This window comes from Falco punctatus (assembly GCF_963210335.1).
Source record: "Falco punctatus genome assembly, chromosome: 1".
In the NCBI taxonomy this organism is placed as follows: domain Eukaryota; kingdom Metazoa; phylum Chordata; class Aves; order Falconiformes; family Falconidae; genus Falco; species Falco punctatus.
Window position 1 is genome coordinate 109,812,572 of NC_137580.1, and position 24,768 is coordinate 109,837,339.

Consider the following 24,768-nt stretch of genomic DNA (forward strand, 5'->3'; position numbering starts at 1 on the left):
ATGAAATGTGATCTGTTAGAAGAAGTCGCGATTACCATGCCTGAGGAAACCGTCTGAGGTTTTCAAGTATGCTAGTTCCACTTCTGTTTATAGATAGGGCAGGAATGGAGTAGCTAACTCCCTAAAACGTGTGGTGGGTTTTTTGTTGTTGCTCGTTTTTAAGTAGGCGATTTTCAGTTTTCTGGAGTGGATGATGGGGGTCAGCAGGAGAACAACAGTAGAATAAAAGACTAAAGAGAAGGTTTTGCTAATGGTTTTAGCTGTAACCAAACAGGAGGGGGAAAAAAAAAATCATTGCTTCCCTATTTATCACAACCTTTTTCAATCACTTAAAGCCAGGTAGTTTACAGAAGCTCAATAATGTGGTTTAAATGACTGCATATTAAATTACAAAGTTTGATAAATAGGAATGACGTTCTCTTTTCTCCTTTCCAACCCATTGTGTTACTGCCACGTTCAGAAATATCGTTGTTTGCTTTATTCAAAAATCCACCTTATAAATGTAAGAGACGGAGAGTGTGATCTGCTGCATCCAGCTGTCTGTCTACATTTTCTGGTTAGACTGCTCAAATATCAGCCTTTGGATGAGACCTTTCCGCTTGCCAACTGAATGATAAAATAGATCAAATACCTACAATGAGTATTAGGAAACTTGTAAGATTAAACACAATTTTAGATACAATTCCATAATGAAGATTAAATTTGGCAGTCCTAATGAAACTGAAGTATGAAGTGCTTACGTGGAGGATATCTCCTGAAGTTTTGGTAATAAGGACAACTTGCTAAACTTTAACGCAATTGAAATACCAGTAAGCAAATAATTGAGTAATCCTGATTTTGTGGGAGGTTCTGATAGACAGCTGAAAATCTAGAATACTAAAAGCTACTTTATTACATGTATGGTTGCTTTTTCTGGGTTTTGGGTTTTTTCCCTTTGCAAATAGGAAATAATATAACCAATTGCAGTGGCTGGCAATCCAGAACTTGTGTCTGATGGGTTCACTTAAGAAACAAAACACACAAAAAAACCCACCACACCCCCAAAACAAATGAGGGGGAAAAAATCCAAAAAACTACAACCCCACTTGGAAAATCATACATGATAAGCTTATCATAGCTTACAAAAATAAACTTGCTGCACAGGTTTCACAGGTAATGCTGTTTAATGTTGGTCTGGGTACAGAATTTTATAATGCCAGCACACTGTTCTTCTATTTTTTTCATGGAAATACTATTTTAGTACCTAATGTAAATAATAAGTATATGATTTCATTGGAATTGACCGCTGAAAAATATTCTAGATACAAATTTGGTTTTGCATAAGCCTTTGTACATGTAGTTACCTTGATCTAAAGGTGTGCTTATCGTAGTTCTGAATAGATATTTTTTTTCTTCTTTTGACGTCATATTGCTGGGAGGAGGAGGTAAAACTAGCCACAACGGATGTGATTCCTGGTTTGGTGCAGATGTGTTGGTAAATCTGCAGTCTTGAATGACCATGGCTGCGATGGGGAGAGCGTCTATTTTTCTTCACTTGGGTCGTGGAAATTTTGCTGCTGCCTACTTCAGAAATGTTGGTATTGATAATGTAACAGCATGGATGAGATCAGCTATTGTCTGTCTGGTCTTGGCTGCCCTTAAGACAAAGTCAATGCTATGCTTTCAGTCCTGAGCCCACATGTCTGCCTTATTGCCCCTGTTTGGCTACCTTTTCCCCATTTCCCATGGGTCCTCTTTCCATAGGAGTGGAGTGGTTTGCTTCTTGATCACTCTAGAATGATACTGTGAATTATTATTAAGGAATAGAAGGTGGAGATTTCTGGGTGCTAAAGCTCAAAGATTTCCTCATACTTGAGATTAACTATACAAGAACAACATGTAGCCACAGGTTTTGCGTTTATTTCTATATATTTAATTTGAAACCTTAATAGCTGGAACTACGTGGCTTTTCCTTGATAATGCTGGAATATTTTTTGTTAAGTCTGCTCAACTCTTTTTGCAGTGTAAATTTCCTCCCTATGTTAATCTTTAAATCAAACAATGTCAACATTTTTTTTACAACAGCTCTAATGAGGCTGTTCTGGCATCATGTACCGGCAGGAGAGCAGGTGATGTTTTTCCTTTTACTGTAGACAGCTGGAATTGAGAGCTGCTGTAAGTAGGACAGTGCAGGATAAACAGCAGGAGCTGAGAGCATTGATCACATGATTGTCTCTTTGGAATATTGGGTTGCTACAGAGACTACAAGCAGACAAATTTAGCACTTTACATCACAAAGCAGTTTTCTCTTACTTAGCTTAAGTTACAGTGGTAGTTGGTTCATCAGTAAAAATGAAAAAATGACATGGTTCTTGGTATTCAGCTTTCAACAATAAATCTATGCTCTTTTTGTTCACTGAAGAGTAAGATAATACAAAACCCATACAGATCCTTCAGATTTTGTTAAATGAAAATGTTATAATGCATTTCCATTTTGAACTTTGAAAAAAATCTGGCTTAACAAGATGTTTGTAAATGTTTCAGAATGGGAAAGAACAATACATTGAAAGCTGTTACCTTGTCTTTGAAATAGTGATGTCTAGCTATTACCCATTTTACAAATACGTTCTGAATTCTTATTCTTTATAGTGCACGTATGTTTCATTGTGAAAGCTCAAGTTCAGATAACTGTGATTTGCATCCTCAATAATTAAAAGATGCTAAAATATAAGATGACAGATTTATGAGTCACATTTAAGTTCTGAAATGCAGGAACATGAGCAAACTCTTTTTGCAGTATTGCTTATAATCGTCCGATCTGGAGAAATTATACTTTCTTATGTGTGTGTATATATAAACTTCTAGTTGCATTCTGAAAAAAACAGTTTTGCTTCTTCGTAAGGTGTCATGCTATAGTTTCAGTAGTGTACAAAAATAAAATAATTTTTTGTTTCAACCTTGCTTTTATTGGGATGAAGCTAAGCTCATTAATAATGAAGTTAATTTAAAAATCTGAAAGTCTTAGAGATGAATATGACTCTACTCTGCAATACAGGTTACTTGCTACATATGTATTTGTTTTAGTGCACATAAAAGTATTTATTTATTCCATAACCAAGTTAACTTGCAGGTCTAACTAAAATCAAGATATCCTCAGCTATTTCAAAAATATTTTGGAGAGCCTTTTGACAGTAGTCATTAATGATGTGCTTTGAACTGGAAGGTTTTTTTTACTTTGCTGTTAGCAATGTTTTTTGCTTTGTGTTATCATCAAAATCAGCTTTCTGCTATATTTACCTTCATGACCATAGGGAGTTACTCAGAGATGCTTAGAAAAATGTTGTTCTATCTTTTTGTCAGTAGCTAGAGAAGCATCTGTATTTTGAGATCTTATTACTTCATGTTAAGATACAGAATATGTAACTTGCTGGAAAATGTAGATGTGCATTTGTTTAGATTTCTTTGCACTTCCACATTAAGGATATTAATGCCACTGTGTCTGCTTGAAGTGCAGATGTTGTGATGGGGCTGATACGAACTCTGATGTTGTAGGGGAGCTTGTAGCCAAGGGCAAGAAGGGCATGTTTGTGAATTGATTAATGATGATTCAAACTCTTATCATAAAAAGTAGTACTGCAATATAATGAGTATGTATGATAGCATGTTCTTCCTAGAGAACTAGGAACTAATTTATCGTACCCTGTATTTCCCTCAGCCCCCAGCGCTTCCAAAGCAAAACAACCCCCTCAAAAATAACTGAAACAAAACCAAAGAAAGCTTCTGAAACATTTAATAATTAAAACAATTTGTGTACTTGCCTTGTGTTTTTGTTTCTGTGTTTTTTCTTTTGTTTCATAAATGAAAGAGAAAGAAAAACTCATATGTTTTTCCTGGCAATTATTTTTGGTGCTGTGTAAATATAGCAATCTGATTTTAGTATTCTACTGATTTCATATTTTGGCTATTACAGCAAATGCATACTTAATTTCCTGCTCCTTTCTAGTCTGAATTGAGATTGTAGAGTTTCATAATTCAGGATTATGGGTGGTGAGTGGAAATTGAAGATGCCTTGTTTAAAAGCAGATTGACTGTTCAAGTGGCATAGGAGTGAAGGTGGCTGAAAAGAAAGCTTCTCTTCATCAGTGCATTGCAGTGTTATGGCTATACCTGGAAGATGTATATAGTCACGAAGAACTATTCTGAACACAATTGTACACAATAGTGTACAATTACAAAGAAAAGGTGGGAGATGGGTTGTCTTGAGGGAGTTGCTTCTGATTTTCTTCTGTTAGCTCAGAAAGCCTCAAGTGGCTTGGCAGCTTCACTCTTTCTTCTCTGTGATGAAAAGCCCTAGAGGGTCGCCTGACAAAGAACAGAGCGTATGGTTTAACGTATTGTAGAACAGAGGACAGTGTAGTGCATGTTGTGTGTGTGGTCAGGTATGTAATTCCTTGAGACTTATTCTTCGGCAGTTACATTTTGTTTTCTATCCTATGCAGGTTGCTATAGTGGTGTCTCTCAACCTGGTTAAAGGAAAAAGAAAAAAACCCCAACAAATAACTGAAAATGAAGGGTCTTAGGGCTTCATGATGTGTGTGTGTAATCTTAAAACTTTTTTCTCTTTATTTCCAAAAGAGTCTATTTAATTGTAAGACTCTGTTCTCCAGCCCAAGAATTTACTATAGAAAGCAACTGTCACCTTTTAAAAAGGAACTTCTTTGATACTTTATGTTTATTTAAGTGACATACAGAAATAGTCTGTAGTGAAGAACAACTATTTGGAGGCACTTCTATCTGGGCAGCTATGAGGCATCAGTCAGGAACTCTCAGGTCTATTGCTGCTGCTTTTGGTTTTGTGTTGTTTGTTGTGTGGGTTTTTTTGTTGTTGGTTTTTTTTGTTTTTTTTTGTTTTTTGTGGTCAGCCAGTCATGATATATTGATTCTTGGTCAACATGCCCCAAGGGATGCTGGGTGCTGGCCAATATGTACCAATTTTTGGCAAACATAGCAGTCTGAAATAATGATGCATATTAATTAGTTGACTTAAAAATCTAGCTGATGTATTTGCACTCCTCAGCAAGGTGTGTTCTACCCCATTGAAAGGGAAATAGTAGAATCCTAGTTGTGACAGCCATTAGTTCTGGGACAGTAATTTTATTCTGCAATGTTCATTTTCCTCACCTAAGAAACGGCAGTAGAAAGTATATAGTTTATAAGGATATGGTAGATATTTTGATAAGTTTAGCAGTGCTTTGACTCCCTAAGCCACTCTTGGTTCAACTGAAAAGTAATTTACAAAGGCCATCTAGGAAAATAAGAGAATGGTAGTTATAAAAATAACCCAAACAAGCAACAAAAATGAAAAAGACCCCAACACTAACAAAAAAACCCCCAACAAACCAAACAAACAACAAAAATCCCCAAATGAACAAACACAATTTCTCTCTTTCAGTTGAAACATTTGGATGCTTTTTTGAATTTACTATTAAATGTGCTATAGGGTTTTTTTAGTTGGAGACTTCCTTGTGGCTTCTGCTGTTGCAGTCTCCTTGCCTTTCAGCCTAGTGTGGTGCTGATTTGAAGTATGCAATCTCTTGAAGTGTGGATTAGTGAGGTTCTAATGCAGCTAATGTTTGTGAAGCACTTTGAAGATACAAAGCTCTACCTAAGTACTAATGTGGAAGAAAAAACAAACTACTAATGTGGAAGAAAAAACAAACCTAATTACCTTTTTATCAAGAACGTATTTTCAGATTTGCTAATGGAGATGTAGAAACCTCATGTATATGTAAATTTTAGTGTGCTTTCCCCACCTATTCTTCAGTTTCTCCTACACAGGTAGAAGTAGAAATTGCATTGAAATGTTCCACATCAGTTTATGATTCTATATGAAAAGAAACAGAACCTTTTGTCTCTGAAAGTGAAACATTTTTGTATCACTAGGGTGAAAAGAGCAGGGCTGAATCGGAGATGTTTTGTACAAATGTATTTTTTATGGAGCATAGATGAGGACTGAAGGTTGCTTTTCCAAAGAGTTTGTCTTTTTTTTTTTTTAATTCTTTTTAAAAAAATTTTTAAAGCTGCTGTCAGTATTGGAACTCATTCTGACTGAATTCTGGTGTGTTCAAGTAAAAATGCGTAAAGAATGCTCATTCTGGTGACATCTCTTAACATTTGTGTTCAGATCAGCTGGAAACTAGATTACTGATATTTAAGTTCTGTGTTTAGGACTTCAATGAAATTACCCGAGTTAGAAATATTAGAAATGCTAATGGAGCAGCTTCATGTTCAGGGGCAGGCAAGAAAGTGAGATTTTTGGGTGAACTAGGATTTTGTTTTCAGAATTTTCTGTCAAAATCCTGTCCTCTGCTTTTACACACATAAAACACCATCATAATTGTAAAATAACTGAAAAAAAGGGGGGGGGGGGAGAGGGGGAAGGGGGGAATATCAGTACAAGCCTTAAGACAAGCTGCTATTTTTTTTTGCTGTATCTGTATGTTAAGGACTTGACTGATTCTTTCTGCATGCAGGACAAAAGCTCTCAGTGGTGAGGTATAGATATTTTCTTATGTTTCAATCACAAGATGCTGTGCAGAATTTATCTAATGATAGTCTGATCTACCTAAAAAAAAGTCTGCAAATAAACATACAGAATGAACTCTGTTAGCAGGCAGGAAACCACCAGCTTGCTTTGTTATTGTAAAGGTAATTTGCCTATTTACCCCAAAGTGATAAGTAGCTAGTTGTTTGGGTTTTTTTTACTTGATTAGTATTTTTGACTGTGAGGTGAGTTATTGAGAATATGAGAGAAAGAGAAATGGTGGAGTGAGTTTGTTTGGGTTTGGTTTTGTTCTTAATATGTTACGGTAAGGTTTGAGATCCTTCCCAAGCTGAGGTTGAGGTGGCATTGGGTACTAGCAGTCAGTGTCTAGAAATTTAGGGAATGGGAGAATGTACAAATGTATTAAAACAAACAAACAAACAAAAAAACCCAAACAAAAAAAAACCACAAAAAACCAAACATGCATGTTTATAGAGGTTCTTGCCAAGTCGGTAAAATGGTGTATGTAGGGGCATCCAGTTAACTTAGAGCTCTGGATCTTTGTTTTCCTTCCTCCTTCACTCCTTCCCGTGCAGAGCTTCAGTATGGGTTTGATATATTTTTTTTTTTTAATTAGGATTCTTCATTATATTTCTTGTGATTATTTCACATGCATTGATATTTCCTAAACTTCTGTAATGTAACAAATTATAACGTTAAATGTGAGGAAACAGTTTCTGAGCCTGACTAGCTAGGAAGAAATGTAGTGTTGTGTTTGAATAGGTAAAGTGTTAGTTTTGCCTTTCACGTCCACCTTTAGTTCCAAGCCCACCCCTGTTTTCGGGAGGTGCTGTGTGTACCGTCTGCAAATCTCTTTCCCTTAGCTTGAGTTTAAGGACACATGGGTTTTACTACGTATTTCTGCTGTGAAACAATGTTATACTATTGTGCATAAAATGACTGTGCTGCATCTCCGGAAGTACTGAAACAAAAACCCAAGGTGGTGTGCATCACTTCGCTGTTTAACGCTGAAATTTATAACCAGAATTAGTGAAAATTGTATAATGTTTGGATTTTCCAGAATGAATTGTGCCATAGCTGATCTGCTCTTGCAGCCATGCAAGCAGCGTGCTTGCAGCTTGCATGCCAGAACTGGTTGAATGATGCCAGTGACAACAATGGCTACTCTATTATTTTGTTGGAAACTTCTCCCCTGCTGAGTAAAGGGGAGAGAAGAGTTCTAATTTGGTTTTTTTGTTTGTTTGTTTTGGATTTTACTTTTGCGTGATGACCTTGAATTTTCCTTGCTACTTCTTAGAAGTAGTTTTGCAGCGTAATGAATTGAAACGCTTCTGTTGTTATGCTGATGCTTCTCTTTGTCTTGGTTTATCTGAATTCCATCAGATTATGCTACAATTGTCTATCCTTTATCTGTGTGATAATGTGGTGTTTACAGGAGACATAGCTTAATTGCATTTAAAGTGTATTTGAAGAATATGTGCTTTTATTTTTAACCTTTGCCTCACTTACACCAAGCTTCTAAATTGTTACCTGTCACTCAGAGCCAAGAACACTATCCGCTCTTTCACCTTAAACCATCCAATATGATTTTAAAATAAAAACCCATTTGAAAATCAGTCTATAGCTATTTGCATAAGGATTACTGTTTAATCAGATTTCTATATACGAATTTAGTGGTGTGTGCTAGCCATGTGACTTGAACTTGAAATTGTCAACAAGATGCTTGGCTCTATTGTCGCTGCATTTTGGAAACTAAGTTTACTGGGATTGCTGACCAGTATGTTATTTCATCTGCAGGGAGTATTCTGTCTAGAGCTGGATTACTGAAGCAGTTGTGCTAAGTAGTTGTCAGTGAATTGGGCTAATTCTCTTGTCTGGATCCTGGCTTTTATTGTTCCTAAAACACAATTAAAATTGAACGGCAGATCAGCATACCACTGCAGCCTTGATGCACCTGGAAAACGGTTATGGTTCAGTCAGGGCCATCCACTTCGAGCAGTTCCTTACTGAGTTCACTTCATGGCCTGCTTTAAGTTACTGTAATGAAAAACATGCTGCGCTTCCTGTTCCTCCTTGAACGGTTTGTGGGTTTTTTCATCCTTGGAGTGCTCTAGGTCCCTAATTTTAAATTGGCTGGTAGGCAGAGCTGTGTATTTGACTCTACAGCTGCCTTTCTCCTCATTGTGTTGACTGCCCTGGTGGCTGCTCTTCGAGTCTTTGGGGTGATACTCAGCGAATCACTTTATATCTCTTTTCATAGATTGAATGGACCTTGCCAATTCCAGAACCTTTTTCTTTTTCTCCCTTACTGTTTAACCGTCCCACCATTTACTTCTGGTGGAGGAAAGAAAGGTCTTTGGAAATGGCATTAAAGATGTATCCGGTAACTGCACCTGTGGAGGCTGCATTTTAATAAGGTTGCTGAGGTGCTTGGAGTTTGTCAGTTCTGCATGCCCTGGAGCAATGTGTCTTCTTGAGGAATACAAAACTTGCTTTGTGTTCTCTTGCTGTAGACTAAGAAATGCAAGCATTTCATGAGGTCAGAGAGCATGCATGCCATCCTGGGCATTAGTTAATGGGGTCTAATTTTATTTTTTGGGGAAACAGTGGTGTTGCATTCATAGTCTTTTTAGGCTACACTAGCTCGTAGACTGACCTTTCCATTTGACCTTGCGAAAAATGCACTAGTATCTGCTATTTTGACTGATTTAGTCTGTTTCCCTTGATTTGATGGGTTTTTTTCTTTCCCTGAGACTGAGCAGGTGCTCCTTACAGAGAAGGATTTATGTTCTGTTCGGTAGTTTATGAAGCACTTTTAAGGTTCTCCTTGACTTTCATTCTTCTGTTACTGAGATGGTGGACCTAATTTAATGTCCAATGTGAATAGCATCTTCTTGCTTTTAAACATCTGTTCTTATGAGAGTGTATTAGTCTGGCAGACACTTGCGATAACTTGTAGCTAAAATAACTGAAAACTGCTGTGCCTGTATAAGTTCTTTAAAAACAAAACAAAACAGTTGTGTTTTTTTCAGATTGAACTGGGTATGAAGATGTACTGCTTCTGCAGCATCCTGGCAGGGATCTGCTTTTTTTGCCTTCCTGCTCTATTTCTGCCTTTTAATTAAAACTTATAAAATATATTTCACATAAACCACTGAATTGATCTGGATGCTACATAAAATATTTCAGTAGTTGTACGTGCAGGAGTTTATCTGTAGTTTTGTAACAAAACAACAGCTAGCAGAATTGCAAAAACTGGGAAGCCTCTGAAGCATTGTCTTGGGAAGTAGATGATTTCATGGAGTTGCGAACTACTAAATATGTACAGTGCTGTCAAAACAGCATTTAATTGAGATTCCTGTGAAGGGGAGAAATTTATTTCTAGGGTCTTTTGCTATACAGGACTGTATGGTTTGTTGTTTTTTTTTCTAAAACACTGGACTGAGAGAAGCTGTCAGTGAAGCATCTGATCTGAAACATTGATACTTGATTTAATGACTAACAATAACTTGAGCTTGGTTTTGGTTTTGTTTTTAATTGATTGTCTTTTGTGTGTAGGTATGGGATTTCATTTTGAGTTAATTGATTGGCTTCAGGAGCGTGAAGATAAGATTAAATTTAAACACACAAAAAACCCAAAACAAAACTCAGAGCTGTTGCCATTCTTCTTCCTGCTTTTAAATAAGTGACTTTTGTTGGCTAGTGTTAAATCTAAATCTTCAAATATAAATTCTGCTTAGTGGATCTATGATAGGAGAAGCTAGATATGACCTCATTAAAAAGTAATATATGTTCAGAAATATTTTTATAGATTATAAATAAATAAGGTACAAAAGTATTAACTTACACTTTTTTGTCTTGCTAAAGATTGTGTTTTAGTTTTCCTCTGGATCTTTGGTTTTGTCTTAATGCTGGATTACTTTGTAAATGCCACAAGGGAACATGTATTTAGCATTTTCTTGCTGTTTAGATAGAAGGGATTTTTGGTTACTTCATTAATGAATATTTGGTGAGGAAATGCCTTCAAACTAGTGAGAAAACCATTAACTTATTTTAAGTTCTGTACTTAGGAATTTTTTTTTCTCTCCCTTCTATCCCTTCACACTTCTGTTTCCCCAGCGAGCACTTGTCCTGCTCATTCACCTTCTTCTTACATGGAGATAGCAATGTTTGCACCAGTGTGGAAATCAGTCAGCATCAACCTGTGTACCTGCTCAGTGAAGAACACCTCACTCTCGCCCAGCAGTCTAACAGCCCTTTTCAAGGTAGGTTTTGAGTATTAAAATGAATCGGCCCTTTGAGTTGCTCAGAATAAGGACTTCTGGTGAAGACTAGAACGTGGGAGCAGAGAGGCGTTACCTGTTTTGTATCAGTTGCGTGTTCCTCCCCAGATGTCCCCTGTCTTGACGTAGTCAGAAGGCAGTTGGTGTGTCTCAGCTATTCTGCAGGTGGATGATTTCCACATTCATCTCTTGGCATGTAGCCAAGTCATTGGTGTTCACGACACAATAAACCTAATTTCCAAGTACTGTCCTATTGGTGACTTAAATATTTTTCCTTTTGTAACATGTTTTACAGCCCCCACATATCTTCATCAACCCCTTTTCTAGAAATCCATTTCTGACTTGACGTACTTAACCTATTCACTCCTCCCTCTACCCCTTTTTATTTGGCTCTTCCTTGCCTGTAAATTCCTTTGGTTCCACCAGCAGATGCAGGCTATGCTCTCGAAGACAAAGGAGTGATGGGGCCTGAGTCTGGTTAGTGGGCTGTTTGATCATTCCCTCTCTTAGACACACTTGTGTTGGCTGTAGAAGTCAGTTCTCCTGCATGACCACATACTGCCCTTGTTTATTAATGCTCAGTGTCCAAACTTGCTTTTTTTGAATGCAATTTAACAGCAGCTGCACTTTCCTAATATGGGCAAGACTAAACATGAAACAGATTACTTCCCTGTATTTACGTTGTTGTTGGAACTGTACCAGACAGAATGAAAGGATGAGGAAACACCTTAACTTTGTCAGAATTTGAAATAGTGTTTCTTTATCCCACCTGTATGGTAGAGACTCCTTGCTAGCCAAGATGAAAACTTGCTTGTTGCTTGTTAAAATAGATTAATTTGTAATAGTTATTGTGGTTCCTTCATTCTTACAGTACACATACACTTAACAATGTGTATCTATTACCAAAAACTTGTGCAATATAGTAAAATATGATTAGGGTGCATTTTGACTTACCAATGGTAGGTTGTCTACTTGGTGTGGCTGAAATAATAGTAATGCTATTTCAGTGGGGAAGAGTGAATTTTGTTTAGATGTAATCTCCAATGTATTTTTCTTTATCTTTTTAGTTATTCTAAGTCCCTTCGGATTAAATGGCACGCTTACAGGGCAGTCATTCAAGCTTTCCGATTCATCAACAAAAAAGCTTATTGGTGAATGGAAACAATTCTATCCTGTCACATCAAACTTGAAGGAGGGATCTGAGGAAAAACAGGAAGAAATGGATTGGGAGGATGATTCTTTAGCTGCTGTTGAAGTCCTTGTTGGTGAGTGCTCCAGTTACATTTTCATTACTGAAATAAACCGGCCAGTTACGTCTGCAAAATTCTACATGTAAAAGTGAGCCCATTTTAGTATTTTTGCAACTCTTTGCATCTGCTGTTAGTTTTTTTGGTTTGTTTTTCTGTTTAATGCTCAGGACTATCTAAATGAGTTGCTGCTTAAAGTGGATTTTGCAGAGCTGGTGGTAGGAGGTGTTCCACTTTGTGCCCTGAGAAGCAAGATTGTTTAAAAAAACAAATAAATAACCCTAGACTATCACTGTTGACATCTGAGATGCATCAAAAGCATGTTGTGCTGTTTCAGATTCTGTGCAAATTCAAACGGAACAGACGTGCCTTTCAGGGATGTCTTCAAAACCACAGTCCTGGAGAACCTAATGTATTCGGGCATTGTGTTTATCTGCTGCTCTTCCTAAAATCTAAGCCTCTGGGATGCCGTAGTTTGTTCCTTTGCTGTGGGCTATTGACCTTTGATTTGCCAGCTAATGTAATCATTTCTCTGTAATGATACAATACAATACAAGCTTGTATTGTAATGATGGCTGGAGACCCTGATGAAGATGGGGAGGGGAATATTGTCAGTTTTACGTGATACCAAAAAGTGTGTTCTTAGTTGTCTTTACAAAACAAAACGTTAGAAGCAAGTAGTAGCATGTAGACACCAGGGCTGTCTCTGCTTGTATATACAAAGCCCTTTATATTCATTCACCCAAATCTTCTGTGTAAAGCTAATCATGAAGTAATGATGAGGGTGACATGACAACGGAGGCTGTTTGTCCAAGGATAGCACTTTAGGAGGTAGAAAGGGTAGTTAAACTTATGAGTGACTGGTAAAATGATCCATTTGTTGATGATTTTAAAGGTAAGCTTTTGGTAAACAACTGTAAAATCGGCTTGCTCCTTTTTTTTCAGCTGGTGTGCGAATGGTGTACCCAGCATGCTTCGTTCTAGTTCCTCAGACGGACATCCCTGCTCCTAGTACTGTAGGGGCATCGCACTGTTCAACTACTTGCTTGGGTGTCCACCAAGTGCCTGCTTCCACAAGAGATCCTGCCATGTCTTCGGTAACTCTGACTCCACCGACGTCCCCGGAGGAAGTTCAGACAGGTATAATACAATTAGCTTCTGCGTGTGGGGAATCATTTTGATGGCTGCTTTTTAAAATCTAGCACTGTTTGGTAAGGATTCAGGTGTTCTCTGTACAGCTGACTTGTTACCAAAAATCACATTTCTTTAGTCATATGTCTGTTGTAGTGAAACCAATTTTTATCCTTCACTTGAGGGCAAAATTGAACACTTTTGTAAGTTGGTGAATGAGGACTGCTTTTGTACCTGGTGTTATCCAGTACTTTAAATTTCTGTGGTCAAGTTTTTAGGGTTTTTTCCACCTCTCAGAGTGTGTTTGTGTGCATGTATGCATTCTGGCATAGCTTAGTAATCCTCATTGTGCCTCTCAGTCATTAGTGAGCAAGGTAATGTTTTCAGCTTTTTTCACAATCCAAGGAAGATTCTTTGTGTTTAAGTTACCATGAGGCTGTGTGCCCTCTGAACTGTGCGTAAGTAATGCTTATGGTAAACCGCTTTAAGTCAAAGCGGGTAAGGCTCACTGATGGTTTCAGGTGGCTTTACATACAGTTCTGCAAAAGAGGTTTTGTTTGGGGTGTCCATACCCATGTCCCCTCCTGTCCCCCAGGTCTTCTGTTACTTTAGTTTGACCTTTTTTTTTTTTTTTTTTTTTTTATAATACTGTTAAATTTGCTAACAGGTAGCTTTGCTCAAGTTATCTTCTTTTGCAGGTCTATAGTTTCTTGGAAGATAAAGAATAGCCAGCCCAGTTATAGCATAAACATGTATGGTACTTTTTTTTTTTTTTTTTTTCTTCCTCCCTATGAGAGGGAACCATGTTGTTATAATCTGCTACTATATCTAAATTTTCTGTTTGTTTTTGTTTCCTAACATTGAGTTAAGAAGATACTTATGTTCCTTTGGTGGTTGAATTGGAACAATAGTGGTTGTGAGTGTATCACTTCATTGCCTAAACAATTCCTCTGATGCTGCTTTTCAGTTGATGCTCAATCTGCCCAGAAATGGGTGAAGTTTTCTTCAGTTTCTGATGGATTTATCTCTGACAGTACTAGTCATCATGGTGGCAAAATACCTAGAAAGCTAGCCAATCAAGTGGTGGACAGAGTTTGGCAAGAATGCAATATGAACAGAGCACAGAACAAGTATGTACTCATTTTGTGAAGCTGAAAATAGTTTATTCCTAACTAGTAGTTTTAATTCTCAGTTTAGTATGTTAGTAAAAGGCTATTTATAATTTCTTTGCTGGATCTTGTGTCACAAAATGGCTCTTGAGGTTTGACAGAAGATAAAGAAAAAACATATGTTGATCGCAAATAACTCTCCTGATATTGAATCATAGGAGGAAGTATTCTGCTACATCAAATAGCTTGTGTGATGAAGAGATTGCTGACAAGATAGCATCCTGGGATTTTGTTGAAGCCACACAGAGGACAAATTGCAATTGTTCAAGGTACAGTACTTGGCAAACCGGCAGTCCAACAATGTACATTGAGATTGAAGTGCTCAGGAGAGGGCTTGTGATGACTCCTTTAGGTGTAATTAAGCAATAGCTGCTTGTAGGAAAGCTGTAACAAAATTTGTATCTCATATCCTAAATGTCATTGTAGGTCTTGAAACTCTGCCCAGTAAGGTAATGCAGAGGTTTTATTGAAGTGAATCATCTGAGCAGACCTACTGGCAGTTCAGTGACAATTCCTGAGTCTTGGGCTAGAATTCCTTATGCCTTTGTATGTGGATAGAAACTCTCTCATGGGGAACTTTGGGCTGTATGGAAAGGGAACGCCTACTTGTTTAGGAGTCAAGAACCTTTTCTAGAGGGCTGTGGCATTAGCCTTGAAAGAAGAAAGCTGTTAATCAGCTAAGAGACGATTGTAGCATTGTGTCTTGATGAATGTGAAAAAGAAACCCAAACCTGATTTTTTTTGGGGAAATATGGCATGCCGTGGGTGGTTTTATATAAAACTGCTTTTACGTGAGTTGATTGCCAGTGTATGTTTTTTTTATACTAGCTGGAGGAAAAAAAGGATCAAAGCACAGGGGGAAAGTATGAATTTAACTTCCAGTTTTTGTTATGACTTTTGTTTTGAAACTACAGGAACACAGACTGTTAATGCAGGTGTTTAAATTAAATGGAAACATTAATTTCAGTGAACTCTCATTTTCTGTACTTATGGCAGAATACTAATGTTTAGGTGACTGAAGTGTTGCAAAGGTTTTAAATGCTTTCTCTGATTTAAATGTTATGCTGATTACCTCACAATGAATATTGGAATCCTAAAAGAACCTAATGTTTGGAGGATGTAACATTTTGGAAGAAATGTATTTTTTTTTTCCTCCATTATTGAAATGGTTGGTTTAAGTTATGTGGAAACACTTGTGTCCTGAGACGAGCTGAGGCATGGAGGAGGATTAAATACTCTGTTAAAGGAGAATTTAGATATGATAGCACTACTTAAGAGAAACTATCAATTAACTGTGTGAGGTGTGTATTAGAAATATGCAGTTGCTTAAAGAGAAATTGCAAAGACTTAAGCCCCCATATTGCTTTCAGTTTTTTGAGTTCTAAGTGATGAAAAACATATGTATGATAGTTTAAATTAAAAATAGATTTTGATACCTCTTACCTTTTTTATTCCTGCCTAATCCTGTTTTTTTAATACCAGTTGTATGCTGCTTAACTTGCCTAATGGAAGAGTGGCAAAGAATGGCCAGGCACTAAGAATGTACATGCAGTTCAATAGCTTAATCATAAACATTTAATTCTAGATTTCGATATTTCTTGTCTCCCGTTCTGTCAGGTGATCTAGAAAGTCGGCATCTTGAACTTCAAGATGAAATGCTTAAGCTCAAGTGCATTTATACTGGAAAGAAACTTAACTGTATTAATGCAGTCGAGGCATTGAGTTTTTCTTTTTTCCACATTTGCTAAATTTGTAGGTAAATAGCTACAAAAGCTTCAAAATTGCTTCTGTAGGACTAAGCTTGGCTTCTAGATTCTTGGTGTTAGTTTTCTGTTTAACCCATAGAGACTTGGACAGCACTATTGGTTAGCATTGATGCTTGAATTCAGGAAGTCATTCACAAATTCTTATGTTCTACTGATTCATCAGTGTTGGCAGAAGTTTAAAGTAACAACGTGTTCATGTGACTGACTATTTCTGTTAAAAGCAGTTATAAAATAGTGTCTTTGGTTACGAGGATAATGTGGTGTTTGGCTTATAGGACAGGTTTTCCAGTTTTTTCACCAGTATTCTAAAATCTTGCAATGCTACTCAAGTCATTCAAATCAAGTCGTGGTCAGAAAGAGGCAGCTTTGCTTCAGAATGGTGTCAGTTTCAGACTTCTATAATCGGCTGTTTAATGGCTTAGAAGCGGGTTCTTATCTAGTGAAAAAGAACATGATAGACATATTTGAAAGATTGATGTGAAGTATTTTCCCCTGTATTAATTCTGCAGGCACAAAAATCTCAAACCAAGAAATTCAGGTCAACAGGGGCAGGCACCACCTGTGGGCCAACAACAGCAAGCAGCTCCAAAGCACAAGACAAATGAGAAGCAAGACAAAGGGGATAAGCCACAGAAACGCCCTTTGACTCCTTTTCATCATCGTGTATCTATCAGTGATGATGTTGCCATGGAGGCAGATTCAGCAAGTCAGAGGCTTGTGATGACTGCACCAGACAGTCAAGTGAGATTTTCAAATATCCGAACTAATGATGTAGCAAAGACTCCTCAGATGCATAATGCTGAAATGGCAAATTCACCTCAGCCACCACCACTTAGTCCTCACCCGTGTGATGTAGTTGATGAAGGGGTAGCTAAAGCACCTTCTACTCCTCAGAGTCAACATTTCTACCAGATGCCAACACCAGACCCCTTGGTTCCCACAAAAACAATGGAAGACAGACTCGATGGCTTGTCTCATCCTTTTCCAGCTCAATTTCCTGAAGTTATAGAGCCTACAATGTATGTTGGTACTGCAGTGAATCTGGAGGAAGATGAAGCTGATAGTACTTGGAAGTATTATAAAGTTCCAAAGAAAAAGGATGTGGAATTCTTACCGCCTCAGCTTCCAAATGATAAGTTGAGAGATGATCCAGTAATACCTGCTGGACAGGAAAATGTAACATCAGTTACAGAGTAAGTACTACTTAATTCTATAGTAATAATGTGAGAAAGTGAGGAAACTGAAAGGCCAAAGGCAGTAGTTTCTTGGTGTAAGTAAGCTTGTCGCTAAAGCATAATGTTGTTTTCGTCAGCCCAAGCAGTAATGTTGAGTGTGTGAGCATAACTGTGCTGGCCATATACAAGAAGGTAACACTTGTGAAATGCGAGCACGAAGCGCAGTCAAATATGTAGTAAGACATTCCAGCTTTTTCTTGTTAGAACTCTGATTTAGCAGATGGCAATGAAGTTTATTTTTCTACTGTGAAATTAATCTGTGTAGCCAAATTATGCCTATTTGGGACTTAAAGTGTCTGTCTTCCTCCTCCCAAATAACTTTTTCATTTTAACATTTGTTTTCTCCGTTATTTGAAGCAAGCATGGATGGTCTCGGTTGCAGACTTACCTTGTTAAAGATGAAATTTCTTCTGCCTCAGTTCCCCTCTTGTCTTTGTTCAGAAGAGCTGGTATTTAAATGGCTGATGGGAACAATGAGGAAGCCGGTCTGGTTTCCTGGAAGATGTTAACTTTAATGCAGGCTGCAGCTACTTTCTTGTATCAGAAATTTCTGTTTGGAGTAAGTAACAAACTGGCATTGTTGCACATGGCACATTCTGTCTGTGTTGCTCAAAAGGCTTAAGGATTTGAGGTTATCATCCAAAGAAAACAAAAGGCTGGTGTGTCGACTGTTATTGTTTGGACCTCAGATCATATGGGAAACCCTTGTTCTTTAAAGCTTGTCTAACTTGAAGAAATATTGAGGCAATCAGACTAGATCCTTATTAGAACCTTAGCCTTTGAGCTACAGGAAATATATTTGAGAACATTTACTTATTTAATTATATTTTGACTTAAGTTAATATTGTCTTGAAATCAAGTATGTGTAGCATGTAACTATTTTAAAAAAGGTTTTTGCTGAATAAATAGAATTTATTTCTGAAAGGTAGTGTTACCTAGCACCAGGTCTTAAAATGTTCTTCTCTGCTGCTGGTTTTTTTTGTTTGTTTTTTTTTTTTTTTTTTTAAATTAGGATAAAGGAATTGGTTCACTTCCTTGATACTGCCTAAGTTTTAATAAATTATGGAACTTGGAGGCAATGGACAAAAAGAGAAACACTAGTGGTTTTAGTGTTAAAACTTACATTTGAGCTCTGTTTTACTGCAGAATGAATCAACATGGATTTTCTTTACCAGTTAAAGCAAAACCAAACTCCTCCAAAAAGATCACCATCAGAAAAAGAAACCCCAAACCACCGTCATACCAAAAAACCCAACCCTTAAGGACAAAAATCCTGAAACAAAACCACTTGGTCCTTCTGGGTTGTGCCTCTTTTGCTGCTGTACTGTGGAGGAAGTTCTTCCTGACATCCATTTTTTATACCACTTCCTTGTGAGGATGCTGCAGAAAAAGGATGGTCATGGGAAGCAACAGGTGATCTTAGCAGCAGCCTGAGCTTAACATGATTGGGACCTGGATGCAGAGCTGGCAAACTCTGGCTTAGGGTTGTGATTGAGGGATTAAAAAATGGCTCTCGAATGCACCCAGTGTTGTGTCTATCAACTCGCTGTTCATTATTTTTGGTCAAAAATATTTGGTTTTCCTGTTCAGGTGAAAGGAGACTTTTAATGTGATCAGTATATTTTAGCAGTTGGTGTACTTAATGTGTGGTAGAACAGTTGAAGCAGCTACTCACGAGACTGAACTTGTATGTTGATGTTCTGTTTGGTTGCTGGCAGTGGAAAGCCACTGATGGCAGTCACGTTGGCTCTGCTGTGTAGGAAAGCTGGGAGAAGAAGTAAATATGCTGTAGCTGTAGAAGTAAATATGCTGTAGCTGTTGGTCTGTTCTCAGGCACATTTTCCTAGCCTTGTCTTTTGTGTTCACTGTTTGAGAGTTCACATTTGCTAGTGCATGTTTCAGCTCTTTCAAGATGTGCATTTATAGGATTTTTAGAGCCTTTTTTTGCCTTGTGTTCATTTCAGCCTAACAGATAAAGATATGCTCTACTTGATGATTTTTTTTTTTCCTTCTGTTCAAGACATGGTCTTTCCTTCTATGGTTTCTAATTTGATTGAACTTATACTGAAATATTGAACATGTTCGTTGTTCCCCACCCCCCCCCAGCCGAGTATCTGGCTATTAACTTCTCGTCCTCTTTATGTTAAAGGTACTGGGAAGTGCAGTATACTTGCATTTGCTGTGGTTTTTTTCCTGGTACTTAATTTTGTGTTCCTAGAAAGTTGTTCCCATCTTTTTTTGGCCTTCTCTCTTTTTTTTTTTTTGCCTTCTCTTTTTTTTTTTTTGCCTTCTCTTTTTTTTTTTTGCCTTCTCTTTTTTTTTTTTTTTTGCCTTCTCTTTTTCTTTTTTTTTTGCCTTCTCTTTTTTTTTTTTTTTGCCTTCTCTTTTTTTTTTTTTTGCCTTCTCTTTTTTTTTTTTTTTGCCTTCTCTTTTTTTTTTTTTTGCCTTCTCTTTTTTTTTTTTTTTTGCCTTCTCTTTTTTTTTTTTTTGCCTTCTCTTTTTTTTTTTTTGCCTTCTCTTTTTTTTTTTTTTTTTGCCTTTTCTCTTTTTTTTTTTTTTTTTTGCCTTTTCTTTTTTTTTTTTTTTTTTCCCCCGATGGTAATTTTTGCAAGATTTAGAAAAGGGAAGTCCTTAAGTCTATAGAGTGCTACTCCAGACAGAAATGCCAGTGGTGCTTGACACAAAGCCGTACCCATTGCGCTGTCGGCTGGAGCAGTCATGCCTGGAACAAGATATTACTGAGCAGGGGCAGCAAGCATGGATGGATTTGACAGTGGTGTTGGCTGTGAGATGTTTCTTTGGAAAGCTTATATCTAGGAAGTCTTTTTGAGAAAGTACAACTGGTGCTGTGTCCTTTCCCATACCACATAGTTGACAGGGAAGTGCAAAGCAGGGAGGACTCTGAGGAATAACTGCCTTTTGTAGAATTTCAAGGTTGAACTCTTTGAATTGTTCTGTATTGCGCTTTTTTTTCCTGGCCTCTCAGAGGAGAAATGTAAGCCCATCTTACTCTAAACTCCAGGCTAGTGTGTGCATCTAGGCTGTCAAAAACAAGCCCTACTAATTCTGGGGCATGTTAGCTTCTTATAGGATAGTGTTTCCTTTTGGATAGAGGCTTGGGAAGGGAAAGAATAGGTACGTTGGAACCTGTGTTTGGATTTGAAGAGTCCATCTGTAGTCTTCATCCTTGCAATGTCCCTCTTCAATTTCACATGTGACTCTTCCGTAAATGCTCCTCATTTGTCATTCTGTTGCTGTTTGGGAGGAAGGCGGTCTCAGAGCAAGAAGAAATTGTGTACTCACATTAGGCTGACACTCCTGAAATACTTGTCTTGTTTGAAGAATACCTTCCTCAGATAATCGCTTCTGTATACCAGGGTATATGAAACAAAGTTTGTTTAGGGGCAGAAGGTAGAGTAGTGTATGTATGGCTAATAATCATAACATAGTTTTCTACTTGCCAGTATTGCTTTTTGCTGGTGCGATGTCGTATCTGTGAAACTAATAATCCTGATACAAAAACCTTAATTTCTGTGTACTTACCAACTCTGGTTTTGGCTCCAAATGTTAAGAAAAGAAAAATGCTGACAACGGCAAATGTGGTTTTATTATCCTCATTAGTAAATTAGATATTGGTGTGTTGCAAGCTTCATCTGTATTGATAGGAGTGATATAAATGACTGCTGAACATAGCGGCATTTGTGCACTTTAGTAAGTGGTTGAAGAATTAGATTCTTAAAATATGGAAAATCCGGGTTTGATTGCTTCTTTCTAATCATTTGTTTGGACATGGATGGAGAATGGCAATGAATAATTTTTTTCACATGGTGAGTTTCTTTTAGTGGATATAGATAGTTTTAATACATTTGTACTTTATAATAAATGACAGTTGTGACCTGGGATAAATTACTAATCTTTATCTGAATTGACAGTGCTTGAGGAAAGATGGGCAGAATGAATCACACTGCTGTATCTGACGTGTGTAAGGAGGTTATATTAAATGACTAATGATTTAATCTTTTTCCCAAAAAGTTTTCTGAAGCTGGGGTGGAAAGGAAGCAAGTGGGAAGGAAGATGAAGTTGGTCTTGCAAAGGCTGATAGCAGAAATATGTCCACATAATAAATGACAAATAATATTTTGTGATTTTTATTTTTCTTCTGTTCAGATTAATGGTGCAATGTAGGAAACCTTTAAAGGTTTCAGATGAACTTGTGCAACAGTATCAGAGTAAAAACCAATACCTAGCAGCAGTAGCGACGGATGCTGACCAGGAACCTGAAATCGATCCTTATGCCTTTGTTGATGGTGATGTGGAATTCTTATTTCCTGATAGTAAAAAAGATAGGCAGAACATTGAGAGGGAAGCTGGGAAGAAACACAAGGTGAGTAAAGGAGTGAGGGTACAAATCAGTGATGAGTTTAAAACAAATTGCTTTAGTCACCTAACATAACTTAAATCCTTCTCTGTGTATTTAAAGTAGATAAAAAAAAATATATTTGTATTCTAACAAAAATGATCCATGAAATTATGCAGCATGCCTCTAACTACACCTGAAATTTTTTTGGCTCACTGGTGGTGCTGTTGCATTAGGTTTTATAGTTTATACTGGGAGAACACTGCTGGATCAGAACAAAAATCAGTCTGGCTCAGTACCCTTTCTGTAGAAATGGGTGATAGCTGGTGCTTGGGGAACAGAGGAAGAACAAGGCAAGTGCTTTGTTGATGTGTGGGAAGGTTTGGGTGTAGGTGAGGTGAACTCTTGACTAGATGCCCGGACAGTGAATTGAATTATTTCCTGCCCCCAACACCACTCATCCAGTACCACCTGTATGAGGCTTCTACTTAAAACAAAAGTATGCCCTCCAAAAAAGGAGAAATTAACAACTGCACTGGGAGCTTGTGTATGAAATAAACTTGCTTATTAAGACTGTTGTGTGCATATGCACTTCTGGTATCGACAGTTTCATTCAATAAACTAGTATAGTTAATGTATAGCATTTGATACCAAATGTTTTTTCAGTAAAGTGTTGTAGCAGGAATCCACAGCTTGCTTTTTAAATTTATCCCCAATGCAAAACCTAATATTTACGTTCCTACCTGTGTTACTCGTCTGCGTGTTGCTAGCATGTTGTCAGTTCCCAAGCTTCCTTCTTCCTGAGCCAGTACTGCTAACCAGCCCCCCAACTACACCTTGCTGTGAGCCAGAAGGCTAATGAGAACCTGATACTTCTGATATGTACAAAATTCCCATAGGGAGATAAAATGCCTCCCACCCTACGTATTAATTTAAGCAAACTTTCCTACCTTTATTTTTTTTTTTTTTTTTTAAATAGACTGAGGATGGGACATCTAGTGTTACAGTTTTATCCCACGAAGGAGAGGATGCTATGTCTCTATTTAGTCCTTCTGTCAAGCAAGGTAAAGAGACTTTTTTCCTTTTAATTGTGCTATATTAATGATCTCTCAAACAGTCAATAGATTCTAATAGGTTACTGAGTTTTTACTTTATGGTTTGTGTTTCCTTGTCCCTTCAGAATTAGGAATCCGCTTGGAACATATCTTTGTTGCACCTTGCAAATAAACATTGGCTATAAAATCTAAATGTTATGAAATTGAAGGGGCCTTGCTTATGTGTAAGATGGATGAGTGCAACTGAGACCATTCTCTCCACCCCCCCACTCACCCCTTTTCTTTTTTCTCCAGTTGTGGAGATAGTCCTTAAGCTGTCTTTATTTTTTTAATGAATATATATTGCCAATGTTTTTGTAATGTTTGTTTTTCTTTATAGATGCCCAACGTATTGCTGCTCATGCTCGCACTGCATCAACTAGCCTGTTCCATGAAACAGACTTAGTGGTCTCTTACACTGACCTTGACAATCTCTTCAATTCTGATGAAGATGAACTAACAGTAAGTGATGTGCAAAACTAATGGCAGCTAATAGACAAAAAACTGCAAGTCTTTTTGTGGTTTGGGGTTTGGTTGGGTTTTTTTTTAACCTTTATAGGCAAGGTTGCAAAACATGCATATAAGTGCATACTGTGGCTCCTCTGTAGCAGACATACTTGTTCTAGTTGACTCATACAATCATATTTTTGATACAGACAACCTTTTAATACTATATCCTTAGTGTCCAGACAGTATATGCTTCTCAAATATACCTTTATTTATAATTGTACAGATTCAATAGTGGTACTAGCGCTCTTCTCCGATGGTCTAGGTTCTGTTTAACTAGTCAGTAAAGGAAATACTGAAACAAAACAAAAACTTCTGAAAGAGAAGAGGCATTTAAACACATGGACATTCTGCCAAATAAGCTGCTTCATTGCAGCAGCTATTATCTTGGAACAGTTTCTCCTGCAGTCTCTGATGGCTCTGAATCCATTATCTTTCTAGTTTCTATTTCAATACTATTTGTAATCAGTTGTCTCTTCTGAACTGTACTTTGCTCCATGCTTAATCCTAAATCCCCTTACCCAGACAAAATGCCCATCAACTTTAATGGGAGCTGTAGCTGAGTAAGGGCTGTGAAGGATCTTGACAGCCATCAAAGGTAATCATTATATAAAGCAAGTGTATTTGCTCTTAAACATGAAGACTTATTTTCTATAGATGTTAGTACTGTCTAAACATTGTAAAATGTATCTCTTTGTTTTTTGATTTCAGCAGCTTTTCTTCCCTGCACCTCTCTTTTTTTCAGGATTCATGTTTCTCTGTCATTTCTGTTTCTGTTCATGTGGTAACATCAGTAATGTTAGCATGGCATTGGGAGGGTGTATGGGTTTTTTTGTCTGCGTTTTTTTTTTCCCCCCTGATAGATTGTGGGCAACCCTGTTTAGCTTTCTTTTTTTCATGTCTGCTAACAGGCTGAGCATTATTTTATAACTGATCATTCATTTTAACAGCATCATGACTTGATGGGGGAGCATTCTCTGAGTTACAAGTATTAAGGGAGGACAAGCATAACCTTAACTACTAGCATTGGGTTTCTGATTTATATTAAATTTTCTAAATGTTACACAAAGTCTCAGCATTTTATGTCCACTGCACATGAAGTTTCCTGTTAGCAGGAAGCATGAACATGTGTTCATGTCTGAAGTGATTTTATTACAATACTACTTTTCTTTCTCAGCCTGGATCTAAAAGAACAGTGAATGGCGCTGATGACAAATCCAACTGCAAAGAGGCAAAAGCAGGAAATCTAGACCCACTCTCATGCATAAGTAAGCTTTATTGGTTGTTTTTTTTTCCTAAATAGAAGACTAGCTAAACATTTGATTGCTAATATTTTGTGGGAATTTGGAAGCATACGCTTCATTTGTCCTACTGAAGTTTTGAGACAAAGGAAATACGAAATACTTCAGAATGTTTTCATGCTCTAAAGCCTCCT

General features: G+C 37.3%; 1 protein-coding gene across 12 annotated transcripts in view; it reads left to right on the forward strand.

The window, feature by feature from the left end:
• MED13 (mediator complex subunit 13) overlaps positions 1-24,768 on the forward strand; it is a 93,725-nt gene that overhangs the window by 50,791 nt on the left and 18,166 nt on the right. For 11 of the 12 annotated variants that reach the window (XM_080382279.1, XM_080382280.1, XM_080382281.1 and 8 more), the window contains 11 exons: positions 10,664-10,809; positions 11,254-11,304; positions 11,895-12,092; positions 13,020-13,214; positions 14,173-14,335; positions 14,533-14,643; positions 16,650-17,333; positions 21,543-21,759; positions 22,712-22,796; positions 23,167-23,288; positions 24,511-24,601. In XM_080382279.1, coding sequence (XP_080238405.1) covers positions 10,664-10,809; positions 11,254-11,304; positions 11,895-12,092; positions 13,020-13,214; positions 14,173-14,335; positions 14,533-14,643; positions 16,650-17,333; positions 21,543-21,759; positions 22,712-22,796; positions 23,167-23,288; positions 24,511-24,601 — 2,063 coding nt within the window. The remainder of the gene's footprint in view (positions 1-10,663; positions 10,810-11,253; positions 11,305-11,894; positions 12,093-13,019; positions 13,215-14,172; positions 14,336-14,532; positions 14,644-16,649; positions 17,334-21,542; positions 21,760-22,711; positions 22,797-23,166; positions 23,289-24,510; positions 24,602-24,768) is intronic. The other variant, XM_080382273.1, reaches the window with a different exon arrangement.